This window comes from Centruroides sculpturatus, unplaced genomic scaffold (genome assembly GCF_000671375.1).
Source record: "Centruroides sculpturatus isolate CEXI.00-Female unplaced genomic scaffold, Cexi_2.0 scaffold3203, whole genome shotgun sequence".
In the NCBI taxonomy this organism is placed as follows: domain Eukaryota; kingdom Metazoa; phylum Arthropoda; class Arachnida; order Scorpiones; family Buthidae; genus Centruroides; species Centruroides sculpturatus.
In genome coordinates this window covers 1-12,243 of record NW_019387292.1, presented here as the reverse complement: position 1 = coordinate 12,243, position 12,243 = coordinate 1, and the positions used below count along the sequence as shown (strand labels likewise).

General features: G+C 32.6%; 3 protein-coding genes across 3 annotated transcripts; all 3 read left to right on the top strand.

Annotated features, from left to right (window-relative positions):
• The first annotated feature begins 146 nt into the window (after window positions 1–146).
• LOC111616339 (forkhead box protein F1-like) lies at window positions 147–2,226 on the top strand. The gene has a single exon (XM_023357761.1). The coding sequence runs from the start codon at window positions 697–699 to the stop codon at window positions 1,852–1,854; it is 1,158 nt and encodes a 385-aa protein (XP_023213529.1). The 5' UTR covers window positions 147–696; the 3' UTR covers window positions 1,855–2,226.
• A 1,980-nt stretch (window positions 2,227–4,206) lies between these two features.
• LOC111616340 (forkhead box protein F1-like) lies at window positions 4,207–6,035 on the top strand. The gene has a single exon (XM_023357762.1). The coding sequence runs from the start codon at window positions 4,506–4,508 to the stop codon at window positions 5,661–5,663; it is 1,158 nt and encodes a 385-aa protein (XP_023213530.1). The 5' UTR covers window positions 4,207–4,505; the 3' UTR covers window positions 5,664–6,035.
• A 2,630-nt stretch (window positions 6,036–8,665) lies between these two features.
• LOC111616338 (forkhead box protein F1-like) lies at window positions 8,666–10,400 on the top strand. The gene has a single exon (XM_023357760.1). The coding sequence runs from the start codon at window positions 8,871–8,873 to the stop codon at window positions 10,026–10,028; it is 1,158 nt and encodes a 385-aa protein (XP_023213528.1). The 5' UTR covers window positions 8,666–8,870; the 3' UTR covers window positions 10,029–10,400.
• Window positions 10,401–12,243: the final 1,843 nt, after the last annotated feature.

Sequence of the window (12,243 nt, the reverse complement as noted above, 5' to 3'; positions counted from 1 at the left end):
TACTGAGAAGTGATTTTTCTACGAACAAAACCACTATGACGTCATTTACCACCATCTGCAATATGAAGATTGCAATGGATGACACCGGAAAAAATATTAATATATAAATATATTTATTTTTTACTGATTTTTTTGACTTACCTGTTTCTTGGGATTAACTTTATTACAACGAATATTTTGCAACCGAAGTCGATACAATTTTTTTTTTTTTTAAAGTTAAGCATATATATATATATGTGTGTGTATGTATTTTTTTTTATACCACGTCACTCTTCTGATATATAGGCTGAAGTTCTCAGCTCTTCGTAAATCCTGCGCCTCTCCCATTGCTGCCACATTATGTAACCCTCCTCCCAGCCTATTAGCCGCCCAATTTGTTATCTGTTAGCTCAGGCAGAGCAGGTTCCCGCGAAGGTGGAGCTTGTAGCTGTGGGTGTTGCTACAATGCGTGACGTAGTCGAACCGCACACCCTATTCGACGGCTGGAATTGATCGTGTCCAGTCAGTGTTAGGAGAAGCGTGTTGAAGCAGTCGAGATTAAAGTCGTTCGGGGGGCTCCTTGTCTTCTGCTCCGTGTCTTGGGTCTTCTGCGTGTTGTTTTTGTTTTTTTGGCTGTGTCTTGAGGGAACTTTTTTTTTAAAATCCGTTTCTGTTCTGTTCAGTCATGCAACTGATCGGCTACATGTCTTCGTAAACATGAAGGTGGAAAAGTTAGAAACAGGACTACCCGAAAGTGAAGTACAACACGGTTTGACTACTGGGAATATGTTGGTGTCTGGGGGTGAATTCGGGCATCAAGATCCGAATGGACCTTCGACGTCGTCGTCTCTACACGAAAGTGATTCGGGAGAGAAAGCCGTGGCTCCTACTAAGAAGTGTGGTGCTGGTGTACGACGTCAGGAAAAGCCTCCTTATTCTTACATAGCTCTAATCGTCATGGCCATTCAGAGTTCACCATCCAAAAGACTTACTTTGAGCGAGATTTATCAATTTTTACAACAACGTTTTGCGTTTTTTAGAGGTAGTTATCAGGGATGGAAAAATTCAGTCAGACACAACTTGTCTTTGAACGAATGTTTTATCAAGCTACCAAAAGGGTTGGGAAGACCAGGTAAAGGACATTACTGGACTATCGATCCTGCCAGCGAGTTTATGTTCGAAGAAGGATCCTTTAGAAGGCGACCACGTGGATTTCGTAGAAAATGCCAAACTCTAAAACCGTTTACACCTACATATTACCCAGGAACCATGCTAGGTTCTCCTTACGAAGTCTTAGGTCAGCCTAGTCCCAACGTGTCTTGCAGTGCACCGGCACCGTCTGTGATGTCGACTGCAAACATGAGCGCTAGTAATCAACCTTATTTGAACGTCGACCAGCAACAGAATTACCAAAATTCCCAACTGACACCCTGCAGTTACAGTTATCCTTCGAGTAACGTGCAGCTTACCAACGGTCATTATCTATCTAGCTGCTCTCTATCCAGTTCTGGAAATCTGACCCCCATGACTCCACCGGCACCTTCTGCTGAATATGGAGTAGCACCGGCTCAATCTCCCATTCATCAATTATACAGTGCCACAAATTTAGACAGGACCGAACCACTCCTGGCTTGGTCCACGTCTTGCGGAGGACAATACCTAAAACCACCTTCTCTGAGTCCGTCCAGCAGTCCTGCAGCATCATTACAATCTTTATCACCGAATACAACGACGACTTCGAGTATGGTACTCTCTGCAGATCCTACAGTTTACCAGAACAGCGCACAACAGTTGAGTCAATCCTTTATGACCACAGAAAACATGGACATGGATCTCAACGGTGAGTTTACATTATTTAAAAAAAGCTTAGTATAAATTTTACCTGTCAAAAATTAATATCGAAGACGTAACAATCATACGATATAATCGTGTGTTTAGAATTTATTTAGTCTCCAATTTCTTATTAAAATAATAATACAGAAAAAATAATAATTTTATTTTAATAGGTCACTGTACCATTTTTCTTATTTTTAACTTATCTTTTGAATATTATCGTTTAAATAATCTGTAAATACTGGGTAATGACGTCATGGATTTTTACCCTTCTACGCACATAAGCTGTATTATTACGAAATTATAAATCGAATTCCATGTAAATCGTAATATCATCATCGATTGACATAACGGGTTTTTCTTATGAGAACTTTCTATTGATATTTTATACATAAAAACAATTAGATTTAAGAAATTCAAAGCTAATTTAATTTTTTTAAAATTATATATAAGCTAAAACTAGCATTTATAGAATGTACTGATGTACTGTGGGCTAGTGTTTATGAATTTAGCTTATCTTTCAAGCATTAGTCTCATATAAAATGATTCTAAATCAAGCTTTTGTCAAAATTATTTTAAATAATCTTTTTAATATCGTAGACTAATACACTAATAACTGTATTCAAAATTAGAAAACGTAATAATGAGGTTAATAAAGGTTAGAATTTAAATTTAGAAAAGACTTTGGAGTGCTCATTATATAAAATTTTCATACTTCTTTTATAATTTTTTGGTGTCAGTTTACAATAAGACTTAACACAGAGAGGAAAAGAGTTAGAAGATAGAAACTTTTAAGAAAATAAAAATCCGGATACAATGAGAAATTTCAAATATCTGTACAATGTAACAGTGTAATATTTCAATAAGGAAGAACAGTGATATATTACACAAAGAGCAATGTACTCTTTTCGTTGGACACAATTGCCATGTATCATTGTATCAGCGTATCAGTTATCATTTGGCACGCTTTATTCTTTTAGATCAAGTAACAAAGGACCCTCATTCACTTAGCAATATAACACACATGACTAATATATCACGTAATATTTTTTGTGTCCGGTTTTAATAATTTTATACACTTTTTTTATATTAAAAAAATACATATATATTTATTAATATTACATAAAATGAATAATAAAATCTCCGAATAGATATTCGTTTCGGGAAAGTTTTAAAGATAAAATTAATGTTTATTTTTATATATTATTTTCTGAATTGCTTAATAGTCTAATAATAAATAAGTAATTGTCTTATAATAGTTTAATATTGTTTTATTAAATTATAATCATTTGACTACGTTGTAATTCGAGCTTATAGAAAATAAAATTTAAGTATCTATATCTAAATTAGAATCTGTTTAATCGCTATTTTATATAATATATTTATATTTATGATATTACTTTCAAATATAATCTAACTGAGCTCATAGATTAATTAGAAGTAGTGATTATGAATAAAGAACAAGCAGACTGGACTTAGATTTGTTGTGGTTCTAAGTTATAGCTCATAGTAGGCCTTTCCCTTTACCAAATAACAATATATAAAAGTATGATACCCTAAATTATACACTCACAATGCCTTAAAAATGTAGGCCTTAAGCTGCAGATTAATATATATTTATAATTTAATAATGCAAAAAGAACTGTAAATCGAACCATCTACATGATACTGATACTTGACATACAGTACATCTCTCTTAATTAATGCGTAGACAATAAGAACATTAACTGCTAATTAACACTTAAATCTATTTAANTTGTCAAAATTATTTTAAATAATCTTTTTAATATCGTAGACTAATACACTAATAACTGTATTCAAAATTAGAAAACGTAATAATGAGGTTAATAAAGGTTAGAATTTAAATTTAGAAAAGACTTTGGAGTGCTCATTATATAAAATTTTCATACTTCTTTTATAATTTTTTGGTGTCAGTTTACAATAAGACTTAACACAGAGAGGAAAAGAGTTAGAAGATAGAAACTTTTAAGAAAATAAAAATCCGGATACAATGAGAAATTTCAAATATCTGTACAATGTAACAGTGTAATATTTCAATAAGGAAGAACAGTGATATATTACACAAAGAGCAATGTACTCTTTTCGTTGGACACAATTGCCATGTATCATTGTATCAGCGTATCAGTTATCATTTGGCACGCTTTATTCTTTTAGATCAAGTAACAAAGGACCCTCATTCACTTAGCAATATAACACACATGACTAATATATCACGTAATATTTTTTGTGTCCGGTTTTAATAATTTTATACACTTTTTTTATATTAAAAAAATACACTTCGTAAAACCTGCGCCTCTCCCATTGCTGCCACATTATGTAACCCTCCTCCCAGCCTATTAGCCGCCCAATTTGTTATCTGTTAGCTCAGGCAGAGCAGGTTCCCGCGAAGGTGGAGCTTGTAGCTGTGGGTGTTGCTACAATGCGTGACGTAGTCGAACCGCACACCCTATTCGACGGCTGGAATTGATCGTGTCCAGTCAGTGTTAGGAGAAGCGTGTTGAAGCAGTCGAGATTAAAGTCGTTCGGGGGGCTCCTTGTCTTCTGCTCCGTGTCTTGGGTCTTCTGCGTGTTGTTTTTGTTTTTTTGGCTGTGTCTTGAGGGAACTTTTTTTTTTAAAATCCGTTTCTGTTCTGTTCAGTCATGCAACTGATCGGCTACATGTCTTCGTAAACATGAAGGTGGAAAAGTTAGAAACAGGACTACCCGAAAGTGAAGTACAACACGGTTTGACTACTGGGAATATGTTGGTGTCTGGGGGTGAATTCGGGCATCAAGATCCGAATGGACCTTCGACGTCGTCGTCTCTACACGAAAGTGATTCGGGAGAGAAAGCCGTGGCTCCTACTAAGAAGTGTGGTGCTGGTGTACGACGTCAGGAAAAGCCTCCTTATTCTTACATAGCTCTAATCGTCATGGCCATTCAGAGTTCACCATCCAAAAGACTTACTTTGAGCGAGATTTATCAATTTTTACAACAACGTTTTGCGTTTTTTAGAGGTAGTTATCAGGGATGGAAAAATTCAGTCAGACACAACTTGTCTTTGAACGAATGTTTTATCAAGCTACCAAAAGGGTTGGGAAGACCAGGTAAAGGACATTACTGGACTATCGATCCTGCCAGCGAGTTTATGTTCGAAGAAGGATCCTTTAGAAGGCGACCACGTGGATTTCGTAGAAAATGCCAAACTCTAAAACCGTTTACACCTACATATTACCCAGGAACCATGCTAGGTTCTCCTTACGAAGTCTTAGGTCAGCCTAGTCCCAACGTGTCTTGCAGTGCACCGGCACCGTCTGTGATGTCGACTGCAAACATGAGCGCTAGTAATCAACCTTATTTGAACGTCGACCAGCAACAGAATTACCAAAATTCCCAACTGACACCCTGCAGTTACAGTTATCCTTCGAGTAACGTGCAGCTTACCAACGGTCATTATCTATCTAGCTGCTCTCTATCCAGTTCTGGAAATCTGACCCCCATGACTCCACCGGCACCTTCTGCTGAATATGGAGTAGCACCGGCTCAATCTCCCATTCATCAATTATACAGTGCCACAAATTTAGACAGGACCGAACCACTCCTGGCTTGGTCCACGTCTTGCGGAGGACAATACCTAAAACCACCTTCTCTGAGTCCGTCCAGCAGTCCTGCAGCATCATTACAATCTTTATCACCGAATACAACGACGACTTCGAGTATGGTACTCTCTGCAGATCCTACAGTTTACCAGAACAGCGCACAACAGTTGAGTCAATCCTTTATGACCACAGAAAACATGGACATGGATCTCAACGGTGAGTTTACATTATTTAAAAAAAGCTTAGTATAAATTTTACCTGTCAAAAATTAATATCGAAGACGTAACAATCATACGATATAATCGTGTGTTTAGAATTTATTTAGTCTCCAATTTCTTATTAAAATAATAATACAGAAAAAATAATAATTTTATTTTAATAGGTCACTGTACCATTTTTCTTATTTTTAACTTATCTTTTGAATATTATCGTTTAAATAATCTGTAAATACTGGGTAATGACGTCATGGATTTTTACCCTTCTACGCACATAAGCTGTATTATTACGAAATTATAAATCGAATTCCATGTAAATCGTAATATCATCATCGATTGACATAACGGGTTTTTCTTATGAGAACTTTCTATTGATATTTTATACATAAAAACAATTAGATTTAAGAAATTCAAAGCTAATTTAATTTTTTTAAAATTATATATAAGCTAAAACTAGCATTTATAGAATGTACTGATGTACTGTGGGCTAGTGTTTATGAATTTAGCTTATCTTTCAAGCATTAGTCTCATATAAAATGATTCTAAATCAAGCTTTTGTCAAAATTATTTTAAATAATCTTTTTAATATCGTAGACTAATACACTAATAACTGTATTCAAAATTAGAAAACGTAATAATGAGGTTAATAAAGGTTAGAATTTAAATTTAGAAAAGACTTTGGAGTGCTCATTATATAAAATTTTCATACTTCTTTTATAATTTTTTGGTGTCAGTTTACAATAAGACTTAACACAGAGAGGAAAAGAGTTAGAAGATAGAAACTTTTAAGAAAATAAAAATCCGGATACAATGAGAAATTTCAAATATCTGTACAATGTAACAGTGTAATATTTCAATAAGGAAGAACAGTGATATATTACACAAAGAGCAATGTACTCTTTTCGTTGGACACAATTGCCATGTATCATTGTATCAGCGTATCAGTTATCATTTGGCACGCTTTATTCTTTTAGATCAAGTAACAAAGGACCCTCATTCACTTAGCAATATAACACACATGACTAATATATCACGTAATATTTTTTGTGTCCGGTTTTAATAATTTTATACACTTTTTTTATATTAAAAAAATACATATATATTTATTAATATTACATAAAATGAATAATAAAATCTCCGAATAGATATTCGTTTCGGGAAAGTTTTAAAGATAAAATTAATGTTTATTTTTATATATTATTTTCTGAATTGCTTAATAGTCTAATAATAAATAAGTAATTGTCTTATAATAGTTTAATATTGTTTTATTAAATTATAATCATTTGACTACGTTGTAATTCGAGCTTATAGAAAATAAAATTTAAGTATCTATATCTAAATTAGAATCTGTTTAATCGCTATTTTATATAATATATTTATATTTATGATATTACTTTCAAATATAATCTAACTGAGCTCATAGATTAATTAGAAGTAGTGATTATGAATAAAGAACAAGCAGACTGGACTTAGATTTGTTGTGGTTCTAAGTTATAGCTCATAGCAGGCCTTTCCCTTTACCAAATAACAATATATAAAAGTATGATACCCTAAATTATACACTCACAATGCCTTAAAAAGGTAGGCCTTAAGCTGCAGATTAATATATATTTATAATTTAATAATGCAAAAAGAACTGTAAATCGAACCATCTACATGATACTGATACTTGACATACAGTACATCTCTCTTAATTAATGCGTAGACAATAAGAACATTAACTGCTAATTAACACTTAAATCTATTTAAGTGCTTACTGTTAAAGTTTAAATTTTTTAACTATAATTTTCTAAGATAGAAAATTGTGTGAAGAATAAAATGGCCTGTAAATTGTTAAGAGGAATGCAAACTTGTTAGGCCTACAGATTAATCATTATAAACTAAAAATATTTTAAAAAATAACTGTTTTATCAGTGAAAAATTTATGTAAAGTATTTTTTTTTAGCGTATTAATTAACTATTCTATTGTGGTCCATAAGTAAGAATCAATTAACCGAAGAGTCACAAAGGAAGCATTCCTCAACTTTTCTATTCTTTCTCTCTCAATTTTAAGTTATTTCAATCTTAGACCAATACTATAGTATCTTGCAAGTCCAATTTAATTATTTATATTAGTGTTATTTCAGGTGTTAAGTTCTAATTCTTTAACGCATATCTAAAGGAATTCTATTATCATTAAGACTGTAGAAAACAGTCTGTTTATCCGTTTATATACATTTAAATTTATTACTACACTTAATAATTTATAAATGTATAAATGTATTTACAAATTATAAAAGAGTTAATTTTGATGATACGGCATTTTATAATCATTCACTGTCACTTTTAACTATGCTACAATCGTTTAATATTCACTTGATAACTCATTTTTTTGATAAATATTTATATTTTTTATATAAAATAATATATTTATTAGTTAAAATAATAAATTATATTCATTAAAGAAGACAAATTCTCCATTATCTTTGTGCTTATGTATCAATAGAATTACTTTGTTATTGTAGAAATTCTCTTAGTTAATAGACAAAAAATATCAAATTTATTTAATTTAAAGCTAGGAAATAAAATAAATATCTATATATAAAGATGGCATTTNACCATCTGCAATATGAAGATTGCAATGGATGACACCGGAAAAAATATTAATATATAAATATATTTATTTTTTACTGATTTTTTTGACTTACCTGTTTCTTGGGATTAACTTTATTACAACGAATATTTTGCAACCGAAGTCGATACAATTTTTTTTTTTTTTAAAGTTAAGCATATTTATATATATATGTGTGTATGTATTTTTTTTTATACCACGTCACTCTTCTGATATATAGGCTGAAGTTCTCAGCTCTTCGTAAATCCTGCGCCTCTCCCATTGCTGCCACATTATGTAACCCTCCTCCCAGCCTATTAGCCGCCCAATTTGTTATCTGTTAGCTCAGGCAGAGCAGGTTCCCGCGAAGGTGGAGCTTGTAGCTGTGGGTGTTGCTACAATGCGTGACGTAGTCGAACCGTACACCCTATTCGACGGCTGGAATTGATCGTGTCCAGTCAGTGTTAGGAGAAGCGTGTTGAAGCAGTCGAGATTAAAGTCGTTCGGGGGGCTCCTTGTCTTCTGCTCCGTGTCTTGGGTCTTCTGCGTGTTGTTTTTGTTTTTTTGGCTGTGTCTTGAGGGAACTTTTTTTTTTAAAATCCGTTTCTGTTCTGTTCAGTCATGCAACTGATCGGCTACATGTCTTCGTAAACATGAAGGTGGAAAAGTTAGAAACAGGACTACCCGAAAGTGAAGTACAACACGGTTTGACTACTGGGAATATGTTGGTGTCTGGGGGTGAATTCGGGCATCAAGATCCGAATGGACCTTCGACGTCGTCGTCTCTACACGAAAGTGATTCGGGAGAGAAAGCCGTGGCTCCTACTAAGAAGTGTGGTGCTGGTGTACGACGTCAGGAAAAGCCTCCTTATTCTTACATAGCTCTAATCGTCATGGCCATTCAGAGTTCACCATCCAAAAGACTTACTTTGAGCGAGATTTATCAATTTTTACAACAACGTTTTGCGTTTTTTAGAGGTAGTTATCAGGGATGGAAAAATTCAGTCAGACACAACTTGTCTTTGAACGAATGTTTTATCAAGCTACCAAAAGGGTTGGGAAGACCAGGTAAAGGACATTACTGGACTATCGATCCTGCCAGCGAGTTTATGTTCGAAGAAGGATCCTTTAGAAGGCGACCACGTGGATTTCGTAGAAAATGCCAAACTCTAAAACCGTTTACACCTACATATTACCCAGGAACCATGCTAGGTTCTCCTTACGAAGTCTTAGGTCAGCCTAGTCCCAACGTGTCTTGCAGTGCACCGGCACCGTCTGTGATGTCGACTGCAAACATGAGCGCTAGTAATCAACCTTATTTGAACGTCGACCAGCAACAGAATTACCAAAATTCCCAACTGACACCCTGCAGTTACAGTTATCCTTCGAGTAACGTGCAGCTTACCAACGGTCATTATCTATCTAGCTGCTCTCTATCCAGTTCTGGAAATCTGACCCCCATGACTCCACCGGCACCTTCTGCTGAATATGGAGTAGCACCGGCTCAATCTCCCATTCATCAATTATACAGTGCCACAAATTTAGACAGGACCGAACCACTCCTGGCTTGGTCCACGTCTTGCGGAGGACAATACCTAAAACCACCTTCTCTGAGTCCGTCCAGCAGTCCTGCAGCATCATTACAATCTTTATCACCGAATACAACGACGACTTCGAGTATGGTACTCTCTGCAGATCCTACAGTTTACCAGAACAGCGCACAACAGTTGAGTCAATCCTTTATGACCACAGAAAACATGGACATGGATCTCAACGGTGAGTTTACATTATTTAAAAAAAGCTTAGTATAAATTTTACCTGTCAAAAATTAATATCGAAGACGTAACAATCATACGATATAATCGTGTGTTTAGAATTTATTTAGTCTCCAATTTCTTATTAAAATAATAATACAGAAAAAATAATAATTTTATTTTAATAGGTCACTGTACCATTTTTCTTATTTTTAACTTATCTTTTGAATATTATCGTTTAAATAATCTGTAAATACTGGGTAATGACGTCATGGATTTTTACCCTTCTACGCACATAAGCTGTATTATTACGAAATTATAAATCGAATTCCATGTAAATCGTAATATCATCATCGATTGACATAACGGGTTTTTCTTATGAGAACTTTCTATTGATATTTTATACATAAAAACAATTAGATTTAAGAAATTCAAAGCTAATTTAATTTTTTTAAAATTATATATAAGCTAAAACTAGCATTTATAGAATGTACTGATGTACTGTGGGCTAGTGTTTATGAATTTAGCTTATCTTTCAAGCATTAGTCTCATATAAAATGATTCTAAATCAAGCTTTTGTCAAAATTATTTTAAATAATCTTTTTAATATCGTAGACTAATACACTAATAACTGTATTCAAAATTAGAAAACGTAATAATGAGGTTAATAAAGGTTAGAATTTAAATTTAGAAAAGACTTTGGAGTGCTCATTATATAAAATTTTCATACTTCTTTTATAATTTTTTGGTGTCAGTTTACAATAAGACTTAACACAGAGAGGAAAAGAGTTAGAAGATAGAAACTTTTAAGAAAATAAAAATCCGGATACAATGAGAAATTTCAAATATCTGTACAATGTAACAGTGTAATATTTCAATAAGGAAGAACAGTGATATATTACACAAAGAGCAATGTACTCTTTTCGTTGGACACAATTGCCATGTATCATTGTATCAGCGTATCAGTTATCATTTGGCACGCTTTATTCTTTTAGATCAAGTAACAAAGGACCCTCATTCACTTAGCAATATAACACACATGACTAATATATCACGTAATATTTTTTGTGTCCGGTTTTAATAATTTTATACACTTTTTTTATATTAAAAAAATACATATATATTTATTAATATTACATAAAATGAATAATAAAATCTCCGAATAGATATTCGTTTCGGGAAAGTTTTAAAGATAAAATTAATGTTTATTTTTATATATTATTTTCTGAATTGCTTAATAGTCTAATAATAAATAAGTAATTGTCTTATAATAGTTTAATATTGTTTTATTAAATTATAATCATTTGACTACGTTGTAATTCGAGCTTATAGAAAATAAAATTTAAGTATCTATATCTAAATTAGAATCTGTTTAATCGCTATTTTATATAATATATTTATATTTATGATATTACTTTCAAATATAATCTAACTGAGCTCATAGATTAATTAGAAGTAGTGATTATGAATAAAGAACAAGCAGACTGGACTTAGATTTGTTGTGGTTCTAAGTTATAGCTCATAGCAGGCCTTTCCCTTTACCAAATAACAATATATAAAAGTATGATACCCTAAATTATACACTCACAATGCCTTAAAAAGGTAGGCCTTAAGCTGCAGATTAATATATATTTATAATTTAATAATGCAAAAAGAACTGTAAATCGAACCATCTACATGATACTGATACTTGACATACAGTACATCTCTCTTAATTAATGCGTAGACAATAAGAACATTAACTGCTAATTAACACTTAAATCTATTTAAGTGCTTACTGTTAAAGTTTAAATTTTTTAACTATAATTTTCTAAGATAGAAAATTGTGTGAAGAATAAAATGGCCTGTAAATTGTTAAGAGGAATGCAAACTTGTTAGGCCTACAGATTAATCATTATAAACTAAAAATATTTTAAAAAATAACTGTTTTATCAGTGAAAAATTTATGTAAAGTATTTTTTTTTAGCGTATTAATTAACTATTCTATTGTGGTCCATAAGTAAGAATCAATTAACCGAAGAGTCACAAAGGAAGCATTCCTCAACTTTTCTATTCTTTCTCTCTCAATTTTAAGTTATTTCAATCTTAGACCAATACTATAGTATCTTGCAAGTCCAATTTAGTTATTTATATTAGTGTTATTTCAGGTGTTAAGTTCTAATTCTTTAACGCATATCTAAAGGAATTCTATTATCATTAAGACTGTAGAAAACAGTCTGTTTATCCGTTTATATACATTTAAATTTATTACTACACTTAATAATTTATAAAT